The sequence below is a fragment of the Euphorbia lathyris genome, chromosome 7, assembly GCF_963576675.1.
Source record: "Euphorbia lathyris chromosome 7, ddEupLath1.1, whole genome shotgun sequence".
In the NCBI taxonomy this organism is placed as follows: Eukaryota; Viridiplantae; Streptophyta; class Magnoliopsida; order Malpighiales; family Euphorbiaceae; genus Euphorbia; species Euphorbia lathyris.
The window spans coordinates 24,014,247-24,041,905 of NC_088916.1; the positions used below are offsets into that span (position 1 = coordinate 24,014,247).

Below are 27,659 nucleotides of genomic sequence, written 5' to 3' on the forward strand. Positions count from 1 at the left end.
ATTAAAACTCCTAACTTAATTATCTCTTAATTAATTTAATTCATATTCCTAATCTAATTAGGATTAATAAAATCAAATTAATTATTCATGTATATCACTACATGAATTTCGACCCCCTTATGTCCATGGGCCTTATTGGGCTCAATTGGGCTTCTATCAATTAATTAACATCTATCTCTCTTTTAGGTTCCAAGTCTTATGTGTGATCCATTAGGTTCTTATTGCTTCTAGCCGTATGCAACGTTATTAAATTAATTTTCAAAGAATTATATTTAATCTTTGCATAACGGAATGATGTACAGAGTATGTGATTAGCAAGTCCGTAATCATTCCCCCAGTGCTATAAGAAGACAGGTTGATTCTGTCGTTAACCTTTCCGTATTAGTTACAGTATAATTCGATCCTTTATCAACTACATCCTTGAACTGAATCTTATGACTATGGGTGATGTCAAATCACATATAGCGAGACGTTCGTTTTACTTGTACAGGCCGAGTCAACTCAAAAAGATAGGTTAAGTGAAATCTGTATTTCTTACTCTTAAGCTATCACCTTGCAAGGATTTAGAGTCGAGTCTTCCACAAGCGATCCATGGATGTATCTCCCATTTATCGAGAGTGATAAATGCTCAATCCAATATATAACGACTCCGCAATTACTTCCTGTGATACCCAACATCTACTGTTCACACCCCAGAGTCATCTTTGTTAAGGATCGTGTTACACCAGAGTCAAAGCATCACATTCCGTAATCCAGAATACCAATTAATATTCCTTTGAGTTTGAGGATTAGTTATACCTATTAATACCAATGAGATGAATAGGTGACAATGATGAATCTACCCATCATGTTATCTCAAATCGGATCCCCAATCCTAATGAACAACGTTTCATCGGATCTATGTAACTGTCCAGATATCTGTATATATGAAGCCTGTGAGATCAGCTTTCTGTCGGACAGAAGACATTGTTACATACAAGTCTCAACAGTGATATGTCAATCCCAAACATATCACTTGACTTGGGGTGGTTTTAAGTTTATCAGTTTACTATAAAGTTTTGTCTCACTTTATGCTTGTATGAACACTTTATAATCACTTTAAATAAACTTACGGATTTTCTTTTATTAGACTTTATTATATTTCCGCTGCTATACCTTAGCCTAATTTCCAACAGTGGTATCAGAGCCATCGTTAAATCCATTATTTCATATATGAAAATTTAGAAGTTTTCAATAGGATTGAATAAATATTTATAGTTAGGATTAATTAATAAATTGTTTTGATTAATTAATTCTAAAGATAAATAAGTTTTAATTAATTATTAATTAAAACAGATTATGCGTATGTTCCTAATTATTTTGGTTGATAATCATTATAACAAAATCTAGTAGTTTTATAGTTAGATTGATAAAATCAGTTTTATTAATTCTAAAGATAAAACGGAAATCTATAGCAGTTTTTCCTATTTTCTGAAAATCGTTTTAAAACCGTTTTAGAACTGATATATATATGTTTAAAATTAAAAAAAAAAAAATACGACAGCCGCTGTCGCGCGGCTGCTGCCTCGCAGCAGCAGCCGCGTGCGGCGCCTGGCCACCGCTGCCGCAAGGCAGCGGCGGTTCAGCCGCGCTAGGGCTACTGCCTATTGGCAGCAGCCCACTCTCGGGCCCGGCCCGAGGCCCACTTGATTTTAAATTGTTTAAAATCATTTTTATATATTTTAAATACATATGTTTCAGAAATTGATAGTTTTCTGTTTTGATTATCGAATGAAAAATTCGTTTAAAAGTTTGTTTTACCAATTTGTAAATCAAAATGTTAAATGAATTAAAATCAAAATAATTGGGACGTGCATAATTAAAGTTTTGTATAGTTATATTAATCTAAAGATTAATATAAAAGATACGAAACTATTAGAAGTAAAATTGGATGAAAGTTAATTTGATATGTTAATGTGATTAACATAAATATTACATAAGATAGTTATGTAATCAACAAATTAAATTTATTTAATTGAGTCTATGCATGTTTTGAGTTATGGACACATTTGGACCCTCTTTAGTCTTTTGGTATTTTTGAAATAGGGCCTGCGAGTCCTGCCTTTCTACTATCTATTGTAATTTCTCCTCTCATCTGATTCCTTTCAATTCAATTGAAGTTTTCTTTAGTAGTATAGAAATTAATATGTAATTTCAAGGCGTCATGGAGAAGACGGAGGACCTAAAGAGAAATATGTAATAGTTAGTATTTCCTTAGGTTTGCCCTTTTATTCCGTCTCTGGCTCGACGGAATAATTTAGATGATATGTTCATAACGCCAATGTATGTCAATGTATGTGTCTGATGTATGCTAAAGCAAATCAAGACTAAGTTAGATTATGAGACCTAAAATAAAATCCCTCATTAAAAAGTTAAGTAAATAAACAAGTTATTAAAATCGGTTGCCCCTCCCTAATATTATAATTCAGCCGGCAGTGCTGAGGGCCTTTGGGTTGTTGAGTAAACTCAAGCTCGGTTGTTGATATACTTTAAGCAAATGAATGACATACGTTTACTCTTTCTCACTCTCAGGTTTAAATTAAACCCACTCTTATAATCATGACTAACACCGATCTGCGAAACATTATTACCGATAACAAATTGAATGGTTCAAACTTCACCGACTGGTATCGCAACCTCAAAATTGTTTTGAAGTTCGAGAGGAAAGGGTATGTACTTGATACACTGATACCCCCTTACCCAACGGATGATGCTCCCTACCAAGAATTTTATGCTTACTTGAAACATAAATCTGATGACGATCAAACGGGAGACATCATATTTTCATCTTTGACACCGAAAGTAAAAAGGCAACTACATTCAGATATGGATGCCTATTCCATGGTCAAGCACCTAAAAGAGTTATTTGTGAATGAAACTCGGTGCGAGCGCTTCGAAATAACCAAGGAGTTATATAAAAGCAAGATGCAGGTGGGCACATCTGTAATGGCACATTGTGCAAAGATGATCAGCCTTATCACCAAGTTTTCTAGTATTGGAGATGCGATGGACCATGAACTAAGTGAAAACTTACTTCTTCAGTCCCTCCCCGAGAGTTACTCACAGTTCATCATGAACTACCAAATGAGTGGCTTGCAAACCTCTCTTGTAGAGCTTGCGCATATGCTCGAGTCAGTCGAGCCCATTATAAAAGAAAACGAGGAGATACTGGCCCTTGCTATTGAAGGATCGATAAAAAGGAAAGGGATCTCTCCCAATCCAAACCATCTTGATAAAGGCAAGGGGGCTAAGCTCACCAAAACGAAGGGAAAGGAATTAAAGAAGCCCAAAGGAAAGTGCTACTATTGTGGTGACTTGGGGCATTGGAAGAGAAACTGCGTGGAGTACCTGACCTTCCACAAGAAGGAAAATGACGGTACTTCAACATCTGGTATGTTTTATATTGAAATAAATACAGTTTCACCGTCTGAATCTTAGGTATTAGATACCGAATGTGGATCTCATATTTGTACAAATATGCAGGAGCTAAATCAGACTAGGGAACTAAAGAAAGAAAGCATAAACTTGCGAGTAGGAAATGGAGCAAGAGTTGCCGCCCTCGCAATTGGAGATTATGTTTTAAATTTGCCCTCTGGGCTTGTAAAAGAATTAAGGAATTGTTTATACGTTCCTCAAATGTCTCGCAACATTATTTCTATTAGCCGTCTTGTTGACGACGATTTTCATATTTCAATAAAAGACAAGAGTTGCAATTTTTATAAAGATTCGATCTTTTATTTTTCAGGAATTTCACAAAATGGGATTTATGTGTTAGATAACAAAATTCCTGCTTTTGCAATTGATACCAAAAGACATAAGCTAGATTATTCAACTTACTTGTGGCATTGTCGTTTAGGCCACATAAACAAGAGACGCATGCTAAAGCTACATTCAGATGGGCTTATAGATCCAATCGATCCTGAATCATTGGAAACATGCGAATCATGTTTAAAAGTGAAATGACAAAGACACCCTTTAGCAATAAAGGTGAGTGTGTATCAGACACTCTAGGACTCATTCATTCAGATGTATGTGGTCCTATGTCAGTCCAAGCAAGAGGAGGATTCAGATTCTTCATAAGCTTCATAGATGACCATACCCGATATGGTTACATCTACTTGATGAAGCACAAGTCAGAAGCTTTTGAGAAATTCAAATGCTTCAAGAATGAAGTAGAAAATCAATTAGGAAAGAAAATAAAGACGCTTCGATCTGATCGAGGTGGCGAATATCTTTCAAATGATTTTCTGAATTATCTAATTGAATGTGGGATATGCACACCACAACACAATGGTGTGTTCGAGAGGAGAAACCGTACCCTATTAGATATGGTACGATCCATGATGAGCATGGCCTTACTTCCAAAGACGTTCTGGGGCTATGCCTTAGAAACTGCCCACTTCACCCTAAATCGAGTACCAACTAAATCCGCTAGTTCCACACCATATGAATTGTTCGTTGGTAGGAAACCCGTGTTTTCATTTATGAGAGTATGGGGTTGTTCAGCCTTTGTCAAACGCATTGCGTCCGACAAACTAGATTCGAAATCTGATAAATGTTTCTTCATTGGATACCCTAAGGAAACTATGGGATATTACTTCTATCATCTAGATGATCAGAAATTAATCGTATCCAAGCATGCAACCTTCTTAGAGAAAGAGTTTCTCGAAGAAACACAAAAGGGAAGCATGATTAAACTTGACGAAGTTCAAGAAGAAGAAACACCGACTGAAACAACAGAGGCGGATGAGGTACCCGAAGGAGTCCCATTAGATGAGACTCTAGTGCCACCTATTCGTAGATCACAAAGAGTTCGTGAACTCCCAGTTAGATATGGTTTTCTAGTGGGAGATGATAATGAGGTTCCCGTGTTAGACGACGAACCCAAAAACTACGAAGAGGCTCTTACTAGTCCAGATTCTAAAGCATGGCTTGAGGCCATGGATTCTGAAATGGATTCCATGTATACTAACCAAGTGTGGACTTTGGTTGATCCACCCGAAGGGATAATACCCATTGGGTGCAGGTGGATCTTCAAAAAGAAGATAGACATGGATGGAAAGGTTAGCACCTACAAAGCTAGGTTAGTAGCGAAAGGATATCGTCAGAAGCAAGGAATTGATTATGACGAAACTTTCTCTCCTGTGTCTATGTTCGAATCAATCAGAATCATGCTTGCAATTGCCGCTCACTACGATTATGAGATTTGGCAAATGGATGTGAAAACAGCTTTCCTAAACGGAAACCTGCTTGAGGATGTATATATGATGCAGCCTGAAGGTTTCATATCGAAGGATGCAAATAAAGTTTTCAAACTTTAGAGATCCATTTATGGACTCAAGCAAGCATCTAGAAGCTGGAATAAGCGTTTTGACGAAACCATAAAACAATTTGGTTTTGAACAAAATTGCGAAGAAGCTTGCATTTACAAGAAAGCAAGTGGGAGCTCTATAGCATTTCTCATACTATATGTGGACGATATATTATTAATGGAAAATGACGTTGCTCTCTTACAGTCAGTGAAAGTATGGTTATCTGGTAACTTCTCAATGAAAGACCTTGGTGAAGCAGCTTATATACTTGGTATAAAGATCTATAGAGATAGATCGAGAAGACTGCTTGGTCTTTCACAGGCTGCATACATTGAAAAGGTGCTAAATCGGTTTAGCATGCTTAAATCGAAACGAGGTAACTTACCCATGTTACATGGAGTAAAGTTAAACAATCATCAATGTCCTAAAACCAATGATGATAAACGACGCATGGCTGTAGTCCCGTACGCCAGCGCAATCGGTTCGATTATGTATGCTATGCTATGCACTAGACCTGACGTAGCGTTCGCGTTATCTGTAACGATTGGCTTTAGTCCAAGTGGGAGTATGTTGGGGTTTAGTGTCTTATAGACAATTGTTCTAGGATACAAACTTAATGTAAAAGGGATTGCCTTTATATAGTTATAAAACATATATCTCATTAAACAAATGATATAAAGAACAATTCATTTACATTAAGTTTGTATCCTATAACAATTGTCTATAGGACACTAAACCCCAACAATTAATCTCTTTGAGGAGAAAGATGAAATTGGTTTATGTGTGGAGATTGATGGCTATGGTGATGGGAGAGATGTTGGTGGTTCGACCATATCGGGTTGTAGCATGTCTTGTGAGTCGGGTGGCTTGGCACGTGAGTTAGTCGGCTTGAACTATAGGGAGAAGTGGGAGGAAACGAGAGGTCCTAAGAAAATATGGATCATGGATGAAGAGGGAAATGAATTTGAATGCGATCATGACGAAGAAGAGTTAGAAGAGGAGATTGATGGAGAGGAGAACCTATCCGAGAATGAGCTAGAAAGAAATGAGAAACGTGATTACTATGAAGGCGACTTCAAGGATGAGGTTGAAGAGATAAAGAGCGCTTTCGAAGATGAAATACGTGAGGATGGTGAACTTTGTCATAGTGCAAATGAGTTTGATTATGATCAAGATGATAGAGTTTACCATGATGAAGATGAAAATCGACGAATTGAGTGGAACCAATATGGGGCCGCTTATGAAGATGATGAAGATGGGGTCTATTATGATGAGGATGAGCTTCGACATGTTGAGTGGGATCAACATGGGGCTCCTTATGAAGATGAGGAAGAGAGATTCCATTGTGATTATGAGTTGGAGGATGATGGGTGGAGCCAAAATGAGGAGGCCTATGGTGATGATGAGGATGAGGCTTATGAAGGTGATAATGATGATGGTGACCATTATGTATGTTTGATGATGAGGGTGCTAGTGCCTAGTGAGAAAGGAAAGCCACCACATGACATAACATGGGATCCGGGGGATAGTGCACCTAGTCCTACACATAGTGAGTTGAGCTCAATGGAGAAGAATGAAAGTTACTCCATGGTGCCTTTTGTTAGAACCAATATGCCTAACACATGCCATATGCAAAGATCTCAAATCCCTCACTTGGTAAAATCTGAACTTATTCTCTTGTGTTTTGTTGAGATAAATGTGTTGGAGCTTTTGTTGTGTATGTGGAGAGAGAACGTATCCTATGTGGAGTCTATGAGGGGTGATCTTATAGTGAAGAAGGTGAGCTTCATGGATTACTTATTGAAGGGGAATGGCTTCTCGGGAAGTATTGGGAAGATGGAAGAAATTCAAGATTTGTGGAATACTGGCCAAGTTAGCGAAGTGGCAAGTCTTGAAGTTCCGGGATTGTTAACCCAATGTGAGGAGGGAGCTAATATGAGAGCGCTAGAGCTTGCTATGAAGTGGGTTGACAAGTGTCGTCGGGATATTCCATTTGATGTCGGCCATGGGCAAGTAGAGATTGAGCATGGTAGCCGAGCTATATGGAATGGGCCTCTTGAATTCAATTCGAATCGTGCCTTGCTTCGATTTGAGAACTTGGGGTCCACTCAAACCCATTAAGCATGGTCCATACATCATGAGCAACTTGGGGTCAAGTTCCTTTCAAGAGAGAGTGAATGATGCGGAGCATTTCCGACACGGGCCGAGGGAAGGAACCCACTTGTACCAAAGCCATCGACACACCTCCAAACCTTGGAAATCCCCAAATTTGTGTCATTTCAGCCCGACACGCCGTGTCGAGCTCTCTAGAAGCTCCTGCCCGAAATTGGGCAGTTGACACGCCGTGTCACCTGCTAATGGGCAGATTCCAAATTTGTTTTCAGCGACGACGAATTTACTTTCAGCGACAGAATGTGACTTTCAGCGACGACGAATCAGCTTTTCAGCATTAGAAGAAGACAAACAAGATTAGAGGACAAGGGGGGACCATGGCTACCCTAATCTCTTACACATCTTATTTACCATTATTCCATTTTTACTTTATTATTTGTCCTATTAGTTTTAATTACCTAAGTGTCATTTTGGCATTTCATTCCTATCTTACCCTTATCCCTCTTAGTTAATTGTAACCCTAGTTAGGACATTTATGTCTTTTAGATTTCTCTAAAGAGTGCTATATAATGCCTCTTATTTGTAAGAATCATAACTTTTAATCAATATAATTTTATCTTCTTCTTCTTGAAGCTTTGTGTTAAGGTTTTCAACCTTCAACCATGGGGGATTTCATTATTCCTACGGTTTAGTCCGTAAAATCCGGGATTAACTCCTACAAGTTTAGCTTGTGAAGAACCTCTTTGTTAGTTTAAGATTAAAACTAACTCGTCCCGAGACCGATCCGTATCAAATACTAAGTTGAAAAAAAAAAATCCAAACACTAACTTATTTATCTTATCTGTGATCAGGTTGAATTAAAATCATAATATGGATTTTACATATATAATATAATAAAGGGTTAATTTAAAAAAAACACTCTATAGAAAGTATTTTTTTTGAAAACAAACCTTATGATTTTCTCCGTTAGCAAATTAAGGCAAGTTGCTTCATAATTGTAATATTCTAATTCTATAATTCTATAATGTGCAGAACAATAATTACAACAACAACAATTAAGTTTTGAGAAAATTACAAAACTAGGTCAAATGGGAAGCCCATTTACATATTAAACTCATTTACTCAATCTACTATATATCTAGACTGTTTTGTGTAACTTTTCCATAATACCCCCAATCTTTCATCTTCCTCTCCTCTTCCTTACGGTTTCCTCTTCACCCAAAATGGCTCATCCTCCTTCCACAGAGATCTAACCTGCAAAATCCGTTGTTGTTTGACGGCGTTCTCCAGCAACTTCTACTCTGGTGAGAGAAAAGGGAAGCGAACGGCGGTAGAGAAAAAACGAGAGGGCGATTTTAGAGCGAACGACGATGAGAGAAGGTGAACGACGGTAGAAGAAGGTGAACAGTGAGAGCAAAGAAGAGGAAGAATGCGAACAGACGGTAGAAGAAGGTGAACAATGAGAGAAAAGGCGAGGAAGAAGGCGAACAACAGAGAAAATGGAAGAAAGAGGGCGATTTTAGAGCGAACGACAACCTCGTTCCGTGAGGCGGAAGATTGGAAAACGCAGATAAAATGCCTAATTCTATAAATCTCACTGAATTATTGTTGGTGTATTCATCTATGTTCTGATTGTTTTGTTAAATAATGTTAGAATCCGTTGTTATTTGTCATTTTTTGTTATATACCACTTAGCGAATTTTGTTAAAAACACATCCAGACTTCGCATATGCTAACTAAAATCATCAACTAAACCAAACAATCGCTTCGCAGGCTTCGCATATGCTAACCTCTGCGAAGTCAGACGGGAGGAAGACAACCGCGCGTAAATATTGAGGGTATAATGGGAAAGTCACACAAAATCAGTCTAGATATGTAGTAAGTTGAGTAAATGGGTTAAATATGTAAATGGGCTTCCCATTTGACCTAGTTTTGTAATTTTCCCTTAGCTTTTGTTTGGGAGTTTGGAGGTTAATGGATGTGGGAGTTAAAGGAGGTAATGGAAAGGGAAAGGAAGTGATGGAATGGAAAGTTAAAAAATTAACCTTGTTTGGGAGTTTATAGGATGTAAATGAGGTTAAATGTTTAACCTTGTTTGGAAGTTTAAATAGAGAGGGGAAGGAAGGTTAAATTTACTCTGCAGAGACAAGAAATTTTAAAAAAGTTTACGTTTTACTCCCATTAACCCCCAATTTGGAGGTTAGAGTTTGGAGGTTAGAGGAAGTAAACATTTAACCCCATTAACCTCCATTTACTCTCAAGAAATAACTCCTAAACAAGGTTAACTTAATACTTAACCTTCCATTACTCTCATTTACTCCCATTAAGCTCCTCCTAAACAAGGGCTTAAGTTTTTTCTACAAATAAAGGGTTATGGTCTCTATTGCAATGACATTCTAAATGTATAACCACCCATCAAATGTAAATATGCTAGTTGTTTCTAATAACTCTTTAATGCTAATCAATATAATGTGATTTTGATTCACTTCAATCCGTTGTATTATAGTTTCGGATGCGCTTTCCTTTTAGATCTTAATGGATTAATATGAATTTATAATCTTATTATTTGTGGATTTAATTTCAATAAGGCAATCTTCTTTATACAATTCAAGTAGAAATTAATTAATGCTTGGTTATACTTATGCAAAATCTTAGTCTCAAAAAAATAATAATTAAAAAATGGAAAGTCGGTAGATCGCATCAGATTGTGATGATTTTATCAGATTAGGTTCATTATTTGTTTGTTCGTATATACAATAAATAACTGGATAGAAAATAAATCACTTTTATTGGTTTAAATTTAATTTTCCGAAATCATTGATTGGTTTTCTATATATCATTAAGAATTATTAAATTACTTATTCTATTATGACTTGTAAACGTTGGTACAGTCAAATTTCTCACACTATGAATCAATTTAAAATCTACTGATTTTTCATTTGAGTTGTTGGAAGAGTTTCTGAAATTATTTTTATTAAATATTGTTAGTAATATTTTCAAAAAAATTACTAATTTCAATCTTGATTTATCGGTTTTTGCAAACATACTAGGGAAGCTGATTTCTAAACTGATTTTGCGCATTTTACGATTTCTGACTCCTAAAACACATATTGTGCGGACTGAAAATATTTTCCTTGTATTCCTACTTTCACTATAGAAAACTTTACTGCTTCGAGCAATGATGGCTAAAAGTAAATCAATTTAAGGAATTGAATTTTTTTTTTTTTTATGTTGGGAAATTTGATTACAAAAATGGAAAGAGTGGAAAACTGAAAAATGTAATCGAAATATGACAATTCTAAAGAAATTGTAATTGAAAAAAATTGAACTTGAAGCTTGAATAAATTAACACTTAAAAAATGACTACAAATTTAAAAAGTATGAAGATTGGTTGTGGGAATTGATGGAATCTTAGACTAAAGAATTGGAGGTAAATTACATGTGTGATGTACAACCTTTACCCCAAATCACATTTTGATGTACAACCAATATTTTGTCACATTAAAATATGAGAAATCTTGGTGTGATTATAGGAAAGGTTAGAGAATAAAGGAAGCAAGTAATTTGAAAAAATGGCAAATAGATTTCCTCAATTATATGTACAACTATTAGATAAATGTTTGTTTCTCCTTCAATATTGCTCCGTTTTGGTTCCATAAAAATAGTCCCTGAAAAACCTAAGAAAATGCGATTCCACTATAGCTCAACAAAATTCCCACGATTTGTACTTGAAAAATCAAGTTTCCAAAGGAAATGTGATGCTTAAAAATATGCATTTTCAAATTGACTCCAATATTCAAACTCCTAAAAATCCCTTTTAACAAATGCTAATTTATGTTTATAATTTTAAGATAAATAATTACATTTATTTGTCACAAAATAGGCAGGATGATTCCCAAAATGTTCATGGATAATGACGATTTGTATGAAGAGAAAGCAAATTTATTATTATTTCTATGTTTTTTTTTCCTTCTTTTTTATTTATTTCATTTTTACTATATATTATATTTTTTATTTATTCATTTTTACTAGATATTATGTAAATAATTATATAGTTATTATTTATGAATTTTTTAAAATTTATATTATTTTGAATTATTGAATAATATTCATATACCATGTTTATTAATATTATTATTTTATATTAATAAATAACAAATCTACATTACTGTTTTCACATCTCAATCGCAATAACGCTTTATACGTCTATCAAATACTAATTATAAATTAGCTAATAAGTTTATTACAACCGTTAATAGGTAATTGTTGAACCATAGAGTCTTAGTTTAAGAGCATTTCCAACAATCTTTTAAATTGGCTCTTAAGTTAAAATTTGAGGAGGGCGAATGAAAACACAGTTCCAACAGCCTCTTAGTGGCTCCTCAAATCACTAACAGCCTATCCATCTTCTCTATTACTAATAGAGAGCATCTCTCATCCTCTTAGTGTCTCTTAATTCATTTTTTATTAATAATTTATCATTGAAGAGTCTCTCTCCCCATACTATTGGTAAATATAACAATTAATAACTTTAATGATAAAATAATAAATAAAGAGTGAATATAATGAATATTATTGGAGATGATATATCTTAATCACTCTTAAATCACTAAGAGTCAATTATTTATATTATTTGAATATTGTTAGAGATGCTGCTTTTGCTAATCTATATGTGCAGTGTTACCTTCTAGATTGAGAAAAAGTTGGGTTAACTAAGCTTGATAAGGACTTCAAGCATTCTAGAGATTATGATGATAATGACTTTTCTTGTGACTCAACCAAAGTTGTCGCTTTTATTCCTTAAATCCTCTCTTTTTGTCCTTTTGCTAATAACTTATTATCTTAACTTAATTTAATTAAAGACAATATTCATCTTTTGGAGTTGTACTAATTAAATAGCTTCATATCTTTCTGTTTTCTTTGTTTAAAAGCTAGACATGTGAAAAGGTACTTATACCAAATAAATAAATAAAATTTGAACGGATAATTTCGAAGACAGCTAAACTTATTTAAAACTAACTATGTTTACATAAAAATAAAAGTGCTACTCAAGTTTCAGAATTTTATACAGTAGAGGACTGGAATATGTATGTATCTCAATGGTTTAAAAGCATTAAAGACCCGTTTGTTTTATCTATCGTTTTGTTTTTCCAAAAAAAACAGAATTATGTACTTTTCAAATGTAAAAGGTAAAGAGGAGGATACTAATTGAACACTTAAAACTCTCATTTTTTTTAAAAATGCAAAAAGAACATGAAAATGAATAACCAAGTTTGAATACATAGTACACTTTAATTGTCGGGAAATCCATTTATATATCTAAAGAATATCGAACCGGTCTAAAACCAACCAATTGAATTAATTGAAAATAATAATTAATTTCTCCTAAAACATATTATTTGTTTTGTTTTGTTTTTCTGAAAAAGGTACATTTAAGTGTTCTATAGGCCTCTTATAATGCGGTAAACCAATGTACCATTACTTTGAAAAAGGTACATGTAAGTGTTCTATAGGCCTCTTATAATAAGGAATTAATTCGACTTCTTGGCTTGTAGAATCAATTTACCCTAAAATGAAATTTTAAGTAAAATTTAACCTGCAAAACCAAAATTAGATGCTAGATTAATAGTTCATTGTGGAATTTCCAACATTAATGAGACATTACACAATAACAATGCAATTAGTTCCGACATTTAAGTTGAAGGCATTACAACATAAAAATCAAAATTCAAGTATGATTTCCCGATAATGAGAACAGTCGTCTAATTACTAAGCGGGCTTTTCTTTTAAAACAAAAGGAAAAGAAAATCTACATTGTACATAATATTTTGTGTCTGCTGCATTTTCTGGTACATATCTGGGAAAAAAAGAAGTTAGATATCAGATTCTAGGATACATGTTTCTTTTCCATTGAGGTGTATCGTATGCAAGACTGGGTCTGGACACATAACATAAGCATCCACGGATTAAAGGAAGTTCCTCTCAAAGTTTCCTGATGAAAACCTAGAAGACAAACCCTGAACCATGTTATCTGTATCAATTTTTATGCTCTTCCTTCCAGCAACAAGGTCAGCCTCCCGATCCCAAGGCTTCCACGGGTGTTTCCCCGACCACTCTTCCTTCTCTTTCTCCGACTGCTGCTTGGATTTTTTCTTTGAACGTGTTACACTCTCTTCTTGGTGCTTCTGCACTAGAGATTTTGATCTCTTTGCTTTGTTGTATTTATCCACCAAATCTGCATCTGCACCACTCCTTTTCTTCTCCTCTTCATTCGAAGCAAGTGCAGTAGCCTCATTATATGCTTCCAAGTAGCTGCCATATGACACTAACAATTAGCACATCATCCTATCCACAAATGAACAAATATAGTCAATCAACAACCGGTTAAGGTCCAATTTTACCCCTAATGTATTCCAGGGTGCAGTGTTACCCTCAATGCTTTTTTTGGTAATTTACTAACAGATTTTGGTTTGTCTGTAATTTTAATGAAAGAGGGTAAAACTGAACTAGGGCGGTTAGTGTAACATTGCACGTGCCCAGATGAAATACATTAGGTATTTTTTAGCTTTAACTCAAGAGCAATCCAATGACAATGTTATTGTAAATGCAACATAATTCTAACTTCATCTTTGCTTTTTGGGCTCTGTCTACTGGAGTGTCTGTCCAAGCGCTAGTATCGCCACGTCCTTCTTTAGTTCCCTTACTGAATGTTGTAGATTGCATGGGCATACCTCCTGGCTGAGAACAACAACAATGAGAGGTTAGGATTCATCTATTGCATTACAGAGTTCTGCAAGTTCAGTGAATCTCTGTGAAGTGGTGTTTCATAGTTTTCTATATGCAAAGGCCTTACTTTTCTTTCAGGAGGCAGACTTGTCATCCATTCATCTCTTTTTGGTGCTACTTTAACTTCAATTTCGGCCAGGAGCTCATCATCACCCTCCATTGATATACCTGCCAGAAAAACAACTTTCTAAGTTACAGATAATGCACATTGGGGTATGAGCAACTGTCAAAAATTCAGATACTTCAACCTGCAGAAAACTTAAGGTAAGCACAAATTCAAGAATATTCATGACTAACTTGTATTCTTTAGTTAGGAATTGAAGTAATAGAAAGCATAATAACATTATATATTTGCAGGGTTATTACCAACTTTGTAAGGATGTTGGGCGTACTTAGTTTAAATTAAATAGGAAGCAACGATGTAGTTTTCTACATCAAGATGACAACCTCCAATTACAAAATCTTATTTCTATATTTGAGAATTTAAACTTGTAAGAAATGAAAAGTTTTCTTGTAATTGACTAAACATAACTCTTAAAAGCAATACATACTAAAAAATAACATATATCAACAACTATAGATGGAGAGTATTGACAGACAGGAGATGTCAGACAAGAAAAACAAATTCAATTTTTTTCACAAAATATTTAAATCATCTACTGGAGGAAAATTACAAGTGAACAATTTAAAATAAGGAAATATCTAGTCACTTTAACAATCTCCTCTTCTAGTTGAGAATTGAGATAGTTTGACAATCTAGTCTATCAAAAGCCATTGGCACATTTCCAGAACCTCTTAGTCATACTTGATGGCAGATATATCATTTACGTCTGTTGATAAGTAACTTATGTGCTATAGAACTTTCTCAACAAGAGTTCCATCTATCTAAGCACATTATGTTTTACTCAAAATGATCCTTCTGACCTATATCACATAAAACACACAATAATGATACTATTTTCCAGAGTAAAAGGTAAAATATACTTTACCCATAACATTGAATTGAACTTCACTAGCATGGAGAAAAGTGGGATGTGGGATGAGGGTACTGCAAAAATAGAAAGTTTTCTAAATAGTTAATTACATACCTTGTGATTTTCTCCATTGAGCAGCTTCACGCATAGCTTTCAACTCAACCTGCAAAAAATTTTGGCAATTAAGTACATTTAAGAAGCCATGAGGAGACAAATGCTTTGGTACAAGAACAAACCTTAAATGCTTCTTGTTCCTCCTTGAGTTTAATTTGGTCATCCAGCAATTTTCGCTACAAAAAGCAGACAATAATTGGAAAAAGTTGCAAGATCAAATGCCTTTCATGTGCAAATAAGAGTTTCAAGCACATGATCCACAAGAAAAGGAGTGCGAACGTAACATGATCTACAAAGGAACGAACGTAATGTATGAACCAAGATGCATGTCTATTATGCGCTAGCAGCCCATCAAAGTGTATAATCACTAAACTCGTGGGCACAAGAAGCAGAAAGTCAACCGACTTATTTCTCACTATGTATTTGTGTTTTCTAATTCAATAAGCCAGCATGACATGCATGGAGGAAGCTATTGTAAGACTGTCTAGATGAGATATTCAAGGAGCAGGTATCTGTAACATGTTATCTATTCAATAAGGAACAAGGAGACAGTAAAGTTTTTAATCAAATTGATATGAGATCAAAGGCACCAAGAATGATCAGTACAACTCAATGGCCTGGAAAATGAAGTAGCACTATCAAGACTGGATGCATGTGAACCGGGTAATGGAAGTGTTAAACAGAATTGCCGGCCAAGAGGAGGAAATCCAAAAAGAAACCCAGAAAAAGGGAGGACTTCATAACCCGAAATGCAAAACTGGAATTTGTTAGATACGATGGAAGCCAGGTCTATTGCCTTGGCTCAGTCAAAGACTTGCTGCGATAATTTCTTCTGCCCAAAAAACTTCTTTAAGAACAAAAGGTGTATAGGTTGCTCCACATAAGTACATCGTAGAAGTATGGTTTCCTTGAATTGGACAAGGACAGACCTGGTCTCAGTTGGAAAGAATTTAAGTGATTGTGCAACGTTCGGTTAGATCCTTCCATTTAAGGCACAAAACTGGGTGAATTATCTAAACTTCGTCATACCGGGATCGTAGAGGAATATTAGAAGTCTTGAGCAATTGTCTACCCATTGAAGCACTAACTTCAGTGCAGGAAGTGGAGATTTGCCTTAGCAGCCAGAAGGAATGTATTGCTGCTGACATCAAGTTGCATTATTTCCAATATTTGACTAGTGCTATGAGTTTGACACGTTTGTGTAAGCGACGGGGTGGTTGGAGCAACCCTGAAACTTCCGGTACTAAATCAGAAAATTCGTAACTAAGCTCACAAATCTGCCAAGTTCCATAAAACCCAATTCGTAGATGCTCATCTCAGAGATGTACAACTTGCCAAGATTTAGCTATAATTATGATGAAAGATATAGCCTTATTCGGATAGAAGGGGTCAAAGGATCAAAACTGGAGCCCAGGACAGATACAGAATTTGTTGAAGATCAACCCATGATTTCCACCAATGACAACCCGGAATGCAACACCTCCCAAACTATGCATGTGTGTGGTTACCTTGAAGGCCAGCCTCGCTAGTTTTTATTGACTTAGGAATTACAATGCCTTGCGGCTTTATTAAAGAATCACACATGCAGATATTGCTATTGGAAAACTGGAAGAAGGGTTCCACATCACTACCGCCAATGGAAATACCTCCACAGTTCAAATTTTTGTAGTTACCATATAGTAGCTATGGCACCAGAGTAAAAGACATACAGATATATTCTGAAAAACATAAATGCGTCATATCACAGTAATTCAACTCGAGCAATGCAAAAGAAGTCCAGCCAACAAATCTAGAAATCAAAGGCTACCAAAAAGCTTATTCCACTTCAGCACTCGAGCCTTTTTCTCAAGCAGTGGACTGTCGCCAAGTGTTAAGATCACAATTGTTGTTATTTGCCATCCAATGAGAGTAAAGGAGAGACAGAGAGAGCAAATATTAAATTAGTATTCGGAGACCATGTGGATGCAAGTAACTTACTTTATTGGGATCTTGTAAATCTTTAAATGATTTGTTTAATTTGATAAATGCTTGATGCGCTTGAGGATGAGAACACTTGTCTGGATGCACCAAAAGAGACAGCTTCCAGTACCTAGAGAGAATATACCATGGTTCATCAGTAATGAACATTTGTCTCATATTCAAAGCAAAGTCAAGATTGGTATTTGACAAAGACTATAGAAAAGGGGGAAAAATAAAAAGCAAAGAACACATTAAGTTCCCTACCTATGACATCAATTTTGTAAGCATCTCCAAGTACAAGAATCACATAGATGAAATAAGAATAAGCAAGACGAATTCAAAACCATCATATATTCAGTTATAGAGCTCAAAAGTCTTGACAACTTAAAAGTCTGAAAAAATTGATTGCTAGGTCACGTAATCCTAACTTATTTAAGCTTGAAGTGAGACTAATAACAAATCAATTTCTCAATAGAAAAACAAAAAGGAAAAAACATCTCATGTAATAACTTCAAAATATCCTTTTTCGCATTACTTCAATAATGATCAAAGACTTCACCTCTTCTTTATATTTTCTGGAGACATTATGTGATTCACTCCAACAACATCATATGGAGAATCACCTTCAACAGCCATTATTCTTGTGACCTGTCCAAGGAATTAATAACTTAACACAACTAGAAAGAAACATTGACTCAAGAAAAATTATGCCAAAAATAAGGAGAGGGAGAGAGACAACGGACATAAAGAAAGAGTCTTCTTTTTCTCAATATTCATAAAGATTTCATCGACAGCAATAGTAGAGAACACAGAAACCCCAAATTTACTCTCTATCCAAAATTAAGATTTAGGAAGAAAAAATTGTTTTAGAATCTCCAAGACAAGCAGGAAGATAAGTGTGCATGATTCATTATGCTAGCTATAAATTGTTTGAATTTGAATGTATTTAAAATTGTACTACTACACATTATCATTTATACAATGAGATAAAAGACAGTCAAAATATAGAACAACATTCAAAAGAAATAAAAATCAGGAACCTCTTCAAAGCGTTCTGCCTCATTTGCTGTTTCAGCTTCAGCAACCATAGCAGGCGGGGGAGGTCCTATAAACAGCTCATTATCTTCTTCTAACTCAGCTTCTCTGGAATGTTATGTAAGGAAAACCAAACCACCATATCAACAATCAATTAGCTTAAACAAAGAAAAAACTTACACCGAATAGCTTATTGTCATTTTATGACAAAACTGATACATTGCATATCAAAATATATATACTAATGAAACAGATGAATATTTGCGCTTAAATAAAGCATCTTTGAAGTTTCACCAAGTACCTTAGCTCAGTCTGTGCTTCAGTCAATTTTGCTGCAGCAGCAAGTAACTCAGCTGATGGCATTTCAGGGCCAATCGTCCTTGAAATAAATGCAACCAGTCTTCTTGTTATTCATAGAAAAGACATAACATGTTGAAAGAGTAAAGATATGCATAGCAAAGCATACATGATTGCCTGAATTTCAACAATTACTAAATGAAGTTGGGAAAAGAGCATTATGAGGTCCCTGAACTTTTCACTTTTTGTTGATTAAGCGTCTGATTTTTCAATTTTACACATTGATCCTTTGATCAATTATAACCGCACACATTAAGCCCCAACTGACCAGGAAACCCAACGTTGAACATAAGACTCTGTTAACATAACGGCATTCATTTCATGTGCGTCCGAAATTTGCAATTTTTAACACTTCAAAAATAGTTTTTTATGTCTAGAGTGGCTATAGAGAAACTATAAAACCTTATTTCGATTAAAAAAAAAATATACAATTTCAAACATAGATGAAATAAGGAACGCTCTTTTAACTGGATTAGATGTTCACATCTAACTAATTTAGCGAGAAGAGTCTTAATGTGTGTGATATAATTGATTGAGAGTTCATTGTGTGAAATTGAAAGATCAACAGCTCAATCAATAAAAATCGAAAGATCATGGGATTAAATAAACTTCTTTCATGAAGTTTTAGCTATGATATTAAAGACTCGACATCATATCACCCATATAGCATGAATACATACATATTGTTTGATAGATGCATCAACATCAGAATCCAACTTAATGTTCAATTTCCTGACACTAAATGTCAATAAATTCAAAATTGAATATCATTATTACAAAATTCAGCAATTCATATCTTACTGACACTAGCCTAACAAGTCCAAAATAAGTTTGTGAAGTATAGAGGCTACAAGACATCCAAACTACATGACAAAGGCAAAGAAAAATAGCTTTGTCAAGTTCAATTCTAAAACATGTTGATTTAACCTACTAAAATTCTCAAAATTTGAATTGCCAACAAAAGCACACAAAATACTATGTTCAAAGCTTTTCATATACAAAGAGCAAACTAGAGAGAAACAACCAAATAGAATTCACATATAAGAAACATAAAGGGATGCAAACTGGAAGCAGAAAAGATCTCTCTCTCTCTCTCCTTATATATATATATATATATATATATATATATATATATATATATATGTGTGTGTGTGTGTGTTTGTGTGTGTGTGTCAAGTTGAAAGGAATATCCAACTAGATAAACAGATAGCAAACAGTCAAATACAAAGACTAAAATAAGATAGATACCTCATATTTCAAAAGTTTATTGATGAAATGTATATGTCAAAACGTATGAACCAAGATATCAAAAAGGGAAAAAAATTCTCAAAACCTTTTCTTTGGACCAGAAACATCATCTCTTGGAGATGGTACTGGTATGTTATTGTCATCTGAAACCTGTTTACATTCAGCCTCTTTCGGTTCCATATGGATCTGAATTAGGGGTCCAACAAGCTCCAATGTTGAAGGAGAATTAGAAGGCAAAAAAAACGCATCTCCTCTTTCCTTAAGGTTCAAGGACATGAAAAGCTTCTTAAGATGCTTGCTTAGAGACCTTTCAAAGATGCCCTTTATGCTAACAGCTTGACCATCATCAATCATTTTGAGAAGCTGTGCATATGCAAGAGCAAGTGAATTAACTTCAAGAGAAAAAACTACCCTTCATTGTTCACTACCCAGAAGACATAAAGCATATTTACCTGCTTCAGGTCAGATCCAATGTTAGGAAACTCTGTTAACATTCCCTTAACTACATCTTCCGGCTTTAATCCCTGTCCTTGTAGCTCCTCAATGTCATACTCCGACTTGGAGTCAGACCCAGATTCTGAATCATAGCTCGTAGTCTTCCTTGATTTCCGTCTCCTTTTATCTCTTTTTCTATCCTTTCTCTCCCTTCTCTTTCTTCGCTTCTCTTCTCTCTTCTCTTTCTTCCTCTCCTCCTCTCTCCTGGAACTTCCATCCCTCCTTCGTCGGTCTTTCCGCTTCCGGCAGCGTCTTTCTTCCGAGGTTTCAGAATCATCACCCTCAGAGCTTGATGGTGAAGAGGATGTGTCCTCTCTGTGTTTCTTCTTCATTTTGCTGCACAATTTATTTTTATTTTATTTTTTTATATATTGATTATCATTGCAGACAGAAATATACACAACACAACAGAAGAAAGTGGGACCTGGCAAGCTAATATAGCAAAGGTTCGTAAATGGAAAAAAAAAACACATTGATTTTCATTTGCAAACGAAATATCAGTATACTGTCTAGATATTCATATTCCTTTTCAAATTCAAACTAGGGGAAATTCAGAACAAAAGCAAATTGGATTGAAATGGAATTTACCTAAAACAAATGAAAATCAGTGCCTATCATGCAAATTATCTACATATTGTCAGTGGCGAATCCAGGAATTGAGGGAGGGGGCGAAACTCTATGTAAAATTTTTTTAGACAAAATAACATTAATTGAAAAAAATACACTTTAGTACATAATTGCTATTCGATACAAAATGTCTTAAAATTAAAAAAAAAACTTCTAATGATAAGTAGATCGACGATTACGAAGTGGCAATTGACATCTACGATTTGTCATAGCTTGAAAACGATCCAAAATATCTTCATTATCAATGTTGATGAAGATATCCTTCGAGCTAAATACTACCGAACAGTCATTCAGCCAATCATCTGACATTCAGCCAATTCAATTCAAAAATGTCAAATCAATTTAATTAATAATAACAAATCAATTCAATTCAATTCAATAAATTTAAATACCAAATCGATTCAATCAATAATGCCAAATCAATTCAATTCAACCAATTCAATCCATTAACCTAAAATTAAGAATAACCTAAAATAAAATTAATAACAATCTATCAATCAATATCTATTAACCTAAAATTAAAAACAAACAAAACAAACTATCAATATCTATTTTCCTAAAATGATTTTAACCTAAAATTTAAATTAAAGCAGAAAAAGAAGAAGTAAACTAACCTGGCAGGGAGGGACAGCCGCAGCAGCAGATTGGAGATGGGCGGCGGACGGCCGGCCGGAGGCAGGCAGGGAGAAGTCGGACGGAGGAGGAGAGGAGGAGAGGAGGAGAGTGAAGTGCGTTTGTTTGCTGTGAGGAGGAGAGTGGCGCGGAGTCGACTTCAGGTGAGAAAAAGTTTTTATAATTTATCCTGCTCTGCTCCGCGTTTTAGAGCCTTTTCCCCAAAACGACGTCGTTTTGGGGGAAAAAAAAAATTTTCCCCGGGTGAAGGGGGGGGTGGGGGCAAATGCCCCCCCTAAATCCGCCCCTGTCATATTGTATCAGCACGAAGCATGGAGATGGAAATTACTGTGCACGATGGAACAACTTGAAAGAGAGCGATCAGTCGATGGGACAGAGATTCACCAAAGCCCCAAACGCTTCCCCCAACCGATAGAGAGAAAGGGAGAGCTCAGACGGTGTAATGGATCAACTGCGTCTTGGGTGGTGGAGAGCGGTGGACTGGTATGTGACCGGAGAAGATCGCTGCTCAGATTGAAGAACAGAAAATATCGTTTAAAAATAGGAATTGTTCTGAGAAAAAAATTAGGGATTTTTTTTTTTTTTTGATGAAATTAGGGATTGTTAACTTTCGGGCTAATTGGGTGAATAATTCCGAATACAATTGAATTTTGATCGGAAACATATTTTCATACTTATCCTAGCAAAATATTAAAATTGAGGTGTCCGGAATTTTTTTTTTTTTTTTCAAAAGAGGTATCAGGAAATATAATATTTGGTAAATGAAATTTTTTTTTTTTCTTATTACGAATTTGATTTTTTTTTTTAGAGAATACGAATCTGATATTCTTTATTGTTTATTTTTTTCTTAAGACAATATTTTTTTTATTAGTAAGTTAAGGTGTATTTCTACCAAAAAAAAAAAAAAGTAAGTTAAGGTGTATAATATTTATAATTTTAATTTTTAAATAAATAAAATGTGAAAAATGAAAAAATTAAGAAAACATACAAAAAGGAATAAATAATTCATCTTACTTTTTATTCTTTTTTATTTTTTTATTTTTTTTGGTGATTTTTATTGTTTTCTCATTTTTCATATATTTTTTGGTTAATTATACATTTTTGAATATTTTTTGTCTTTTTTAACTATCAAAAAAATATATTATTTTGTTTTTTATATTTTTTGATCTTTTTTCATATTTTTCCGTTTTTATCGTTTTTTATATTTTATACGTTTTTAGCTTTATCATTTTTCATGTTCTATGTTTGTTCATATTTTTCTATTTTTTCGTTTTTACATTTTAAACATTTTTAGTTTTACCATTTTTCTTTTTTTTTTCGTCTATTTTCACATTTTTCTATTGTTTGTTTTTCCCCTTTTTTTTGTTTTTTTTTTGTTTTTCTCGTTTTTTATGTTTTTGCATTTTTCCTTTTTATTGTTTTTCATCTTTTTCGTTTTCACATTTTTCCCATTTTTTCGTTTTCCGCTTTTTTTGTTTTCACGATTTTTTTTGTTTGTTTTTTCGTGTTTCACGTTTTTCACATTTGTATGTTTTTTCATTTTTTTATTTTTTCATAAAATTATTAAATGGGTCAACCCGACTAACCAGTGGCAGAACCAGGATCCAAAATTACCCAAAGCTCAAAATTCACTTAACCATATTGTTTTATTATATTCATTTCTTTTTAACCTTATTAGCATTTATGATTATTTATTCATTTTTAGTTTTTTTTCCTCCCGAAGATGTTATTAGAGCATCTCCAATGGGGTATATTGAACCACTCAATATACCCCATTGTATGATACAAAATGAAAAGCATCAACCGGTTGATCTGTATCAACCGGTTGATAGCTCAACTTTTGCTGCCAAATGGTAGCAAAAGTTGAGCACTAGTTTTATTTTATTTTTTTATTTTTTTTTTTAAATATCAAATGATGTTACCGTTGGAGAAGGCTCTCCAACGGTAACAACATTGTGTTACCGTTGGAGAGCCTTCTCCAACGGTACAAATTGATTTTAATTTTGTTTTTAATATTAAATGTTGTTATTGTTACCTGTAAATTTTTTTTTTTTTTGAAACATTGAATGTTGTTACCGTTGCATACTGATTTTAATTTTTTTTTAATTAATTATATATGTATTAATAATAATTAAATCCATTAAATTGTGAAAAAATTCTATATATACCCATGAATTGTATTAAAAAAATTACAATTCATTTTCTTCTAAAATCCTAACTATCAATTATGGAAAAAAATTTCAATTCTCCACCATCTCCCAATTCAACTCCAAAGAATATTCGAAATGAAAATTATGAATATCCATTTTTCTCTCAAAATATCAACAATTTTCATAATCCCCCAAATTTTCCAAATTTTATGAACTACAACCCGCAACCAAATTTTGGAAATCAAACGAATTTTCCATATCCATATATGCAAAATTTGGGACCGGGTTTTAATCCATACATGCCAAATTTTGGCTCCCCTAATGGATTTTCAAGCCGTTCAAATGTGCAATCCAATTATGAGAGATTATCTCCTGCTGCTCAAGAAATTACACCACATACAGATTCTGGTTATGAGTCTCAAATTCCAACATTTTCTACACAACCGGAGAATGACACTATTGTTCTTGATGAGGAAAATAGTAATCGGGAAAAACGCGCACCATGGAGCATAGAAGATCAAAAAATGCTTGTGAGTGCTTGGCTAACTATTTCAAGTTGCAGTGTTATTGGAAACAGTCAACACTCAAAGACATTTTGGAAGCGAATCACGGATTACTTCAATGAAAATCGCCCATCCGGTTCACAAAGAAAGACTATTTCCGTCAAGTAACAATGGTATTGGATGCTTCCAACTATTAATGAATTCAATCAAATTTAAATAAATTATTGGGAGAACATCATAGTGGTTGGAGTGACGATCAAGTGAAAGAAAATGCAAGATTAGTTTACAAACAAAACAAAAGGAAGGACTTCAGTCTTGAGCATGTTTGGCTTATGGTGAAAGATGATCCGAAATGGAAGGCAACCATTGGTATTGATCGAGCTTCTAAAAAGACTAGACTTGATGAAAGTGGTGTGTACACTTCCTCATCAAATGTAGAGACAGATTTTCAAGTTGATGACCGTGAAATACGTCCTATCGGACAAAAGGCTGCAAAGGCAAAGGTGAAGAGAAAGGAGAAGACGGATAATGAAACAAAATATGTTATGTTTATGACTAGAGTGATTGAGTTAAAGGAAGAAAGGATGCGCAAATTGGACGATTTTAAAGCACAATATGATGTATTTAAGGATCACCAAGTATTGACTGCGGATACCAGCCATATGAACGAAGAGCAGCTCGAGAATCATCGATTTTTATGTGCCGCAATCAAAAACTGATATAAGGAGTAGTAATTTTTATTTTAATGTCATTTTTATTTTTAATGCAATTTCTATTTTAGTGTAATTTTTATTTTTAATGTCATTTTTATTTTTAATGCAATTTCTATTTTGGTGTAATTTTTATTTTTAATGTCATTTTTATTTTTAATGCAATTTCTATTTTGGTGTAATTTTTATTTTTAATGCAATTTCTATTAAAAATATCAAACTTTTAATTAGTCGTTAGAAAACTGGCCGTTAGAAAACTAGCCGTTAAAATAAAAAAAAATAATAATTGGGTAGTTAAATTAATGATAGAAAATAATAATAAAAAATGTGATTTAATAGTGGGTCCATATGATTGAGTGGTTTAAGTGTTTAACCATTGGAGAAAGATAGTATGATGGAATAAAGTTTATTGGGTATGGTCCTACATTGATGATGTGTCATAGACATTGAGTGGTTTAAGTGTTTAACCATTGTGGATGCTCTTAAACAAGTGAAAACAAACAAGTGAAAGCAAGTTTTTTTTAGCTTCTTCTTTTCTGTTAACTTGTGACGATTCATAACAAATTAATAAATTATCTTTTCAATGAAATTCATTTTTACTGTTGTTATTTTAAGTCTGATCTAGCGATATTCTTAAAGTAATATATTTGGTGTTTTCATAAAAACCTTTTTACACAAATCTTATTTCCATAAAAACTTTGTTGTACACTTAAGCAAATTAGGATTTATATTTGGTTATTTGCGAGAACTCGATTGATCAAATATAAAACACTAAATTTGAGTAGGTTTTCAATCTTAGGCCGATCAAGGAAAGATTGTTTGCAGTTCAAAGCCTAGTAATTGAATTAATTGATAAATTATTACACATTGATAATCTAATCAAAGTTATAAGTTGTTTTCTTGCTTTGTGTAAACAAGTCTTGAAAATTACTTGTTCCTAAACGTAATTTCTATAGTTGTAATCTAAACTATTGACAAAATTGGATTCAGAATCTATAACCATTTAATCCATTTAAACTTTTTAACGATTTTTCTATTAACCTCGAGAAAATGAATTTAATCAAAATAATAAGTTTTTTATTTATCAAAACGTTCCTTGTGGGATCGATATCTCTTTATTACTACAAGCGAAAAACGTGCACTTGCGGAAATCGCTCAATAATTCACACTTAGAGTGAGGTAATGGGGCTAGAATACAATGATTTGATTGAAAATGGTACTTGGAAATTAGTGCCTTCTTCGTGTGCTACTAATATAATTGGATGTCGTTGGGTCTTTCAAACTAAACTTTATCCTGATGGGTCAGTTGATCGCTACAAGGCAAGACGAGTTGCAAAAGGACCAGCCCTTAACTTTGAACAAACATACAATTTGATAATCAAATCTAGCGCTATTCGATTATTTCTATTTATTGTTGTCTCTAATGGTTGGATGATCAGTTAGTTGGATGTTTCTAATGCTTTCTTTCATGGTTCTCTTGATGATGTTGTATTTATAAAGCAACCACATGGATTTTTTTTATAGAAATTGGGACGAGACAGAACTTGGGCGGGGTGAGCACCAATGGCCCAAGAATTGACAAACCCGTAATATATAAATGTTGAGCGATTTCCGCAAGTGCACGGTTTCTCTTGTAGTAATAAAAAGATATCGATCCCACAGGGAACGTTTTTCAACAAAAACTTATTTATGTGTAGTTTAAATACGACTTAAGGTTTATAAAAATAGATAATCGTTATTTGAAATTGGTTTTGAGATTGATTGAATAAGAATTAGAATATGTAGAATGTACTCCTTCAATTAAAAGGCTTTGAACCGCAAACAATCCTCCTACGGTCGAGTTAGATTGCTACCTTAACCAAATTAACACTTATTTCTGATAATCCGACTTAACGATCTTATCATCCTTAAGAATGAATTTGCTTAAGTGTTCAATAAAGTTTCCTTGTAAAGATATTGAATTTAACTACATTTTAATGAAAACACCAGAACTCACTTCGGATCTTTTACCAAAGTGCTACATAAAATTATATTGAATCGAATGTGTTGGTCCCGTGTAATTTAATATGATTAGTTCCAAGGGGGGTTAGGAACTAATATAACTTTTTCGCTTAATAATGCTGACTTAATTAAATGTTTGATAATTTAACTCAGCTTTAGGTCAGCAAGGCTGAGTGAAGTATGAGACAGCTTTAATCAGACGCTGACTAGAGCTGTTTCAATTGTGAGTTGGGAGATAACACTTTAGGTCAGCTTCCAACTCAGCACTCTGGTTACTCAGCATCGGCTTATACAAATTATATACTGAGTGATTTAATCAAGCAACACATACATATGTATCAAAGGAAAGGGTTAGAGATTACTCAGCAGTCTTATCCTGGTTCGGCCTCACCGCCTACGTCCAGTCCCCAGAATCCCTCCGGGCTTTTTCAATCCACTATTGAGCTCTTTAAAGGCAGAGCACAAACCGTTTACAAAGCAATTGAGTATGCAAGAGTACCGTCCTCTATTCGTCTACTCAATCCTACTGAGCGATATAACCGAACACTCAGATTTTCTCTACCGCTGAGTACTAAAACCGAGTACTCAGCTTTACTCTTCTAAC

At 34.2% G+C, this 27,659-nt stretch overlaps 1 protein-coding gene across 3 annotated transcripts; it reads right to left on the minus strand.

Moving 5' to 3' along the window:
* Positions 1–13,178: 13,178 nt before the first annotated feature.
* On the minus strand, positions 13,179–22,322 carry LOC136235108 (uncharacterized). 3 transcript variants are annotated; one of them, XM_066024620.1, is made up of 13 exons: positions 21,673–22,322; positions 21,238–21,360; positions 20,389–20,767; positions 20,022–20,299; positions 18,633–18,710; positions 18,337–18,439; positions 17,856–17,944; positions 17,315–17,426; positions 15,460–15,513; positions 15,338–15,386; positions 14,317–14,417; positions 14,086–14,201; positions 13,179–13,775 (listed from the first exon to the last, which is right to left on the minus strand). In XM_066024620.1, the coding sequence occupies exons 2-13, from the start codon at positions 21,252–21,254 to the stop codon at positions 13,430–13,432; spliced, it is 1,722 nt and encodes a 573-aa protein (XP_065880692.1). In that variant the 5' UTR covers positions 21,255–21,360; positions 21,673–22,322; the 3' UTR covers positions 13,179–13,429. The 3 variants fall into 3 exon arrangements, with proteins under 3 accessions (XP_065880692.1, XP_065880693.1, XP_065880694.1); XM_066024621.1 differs by lacking the exon at positions 21,238–21,360; XM_066024622.1 differs by lacking the exon at positions 21,673–22,322 and having other exon boundaries at positions 21,232–21,366.
* Between the last annotated feature and the right edge of the window lie 5,337 nt (positions 22,323–27,659).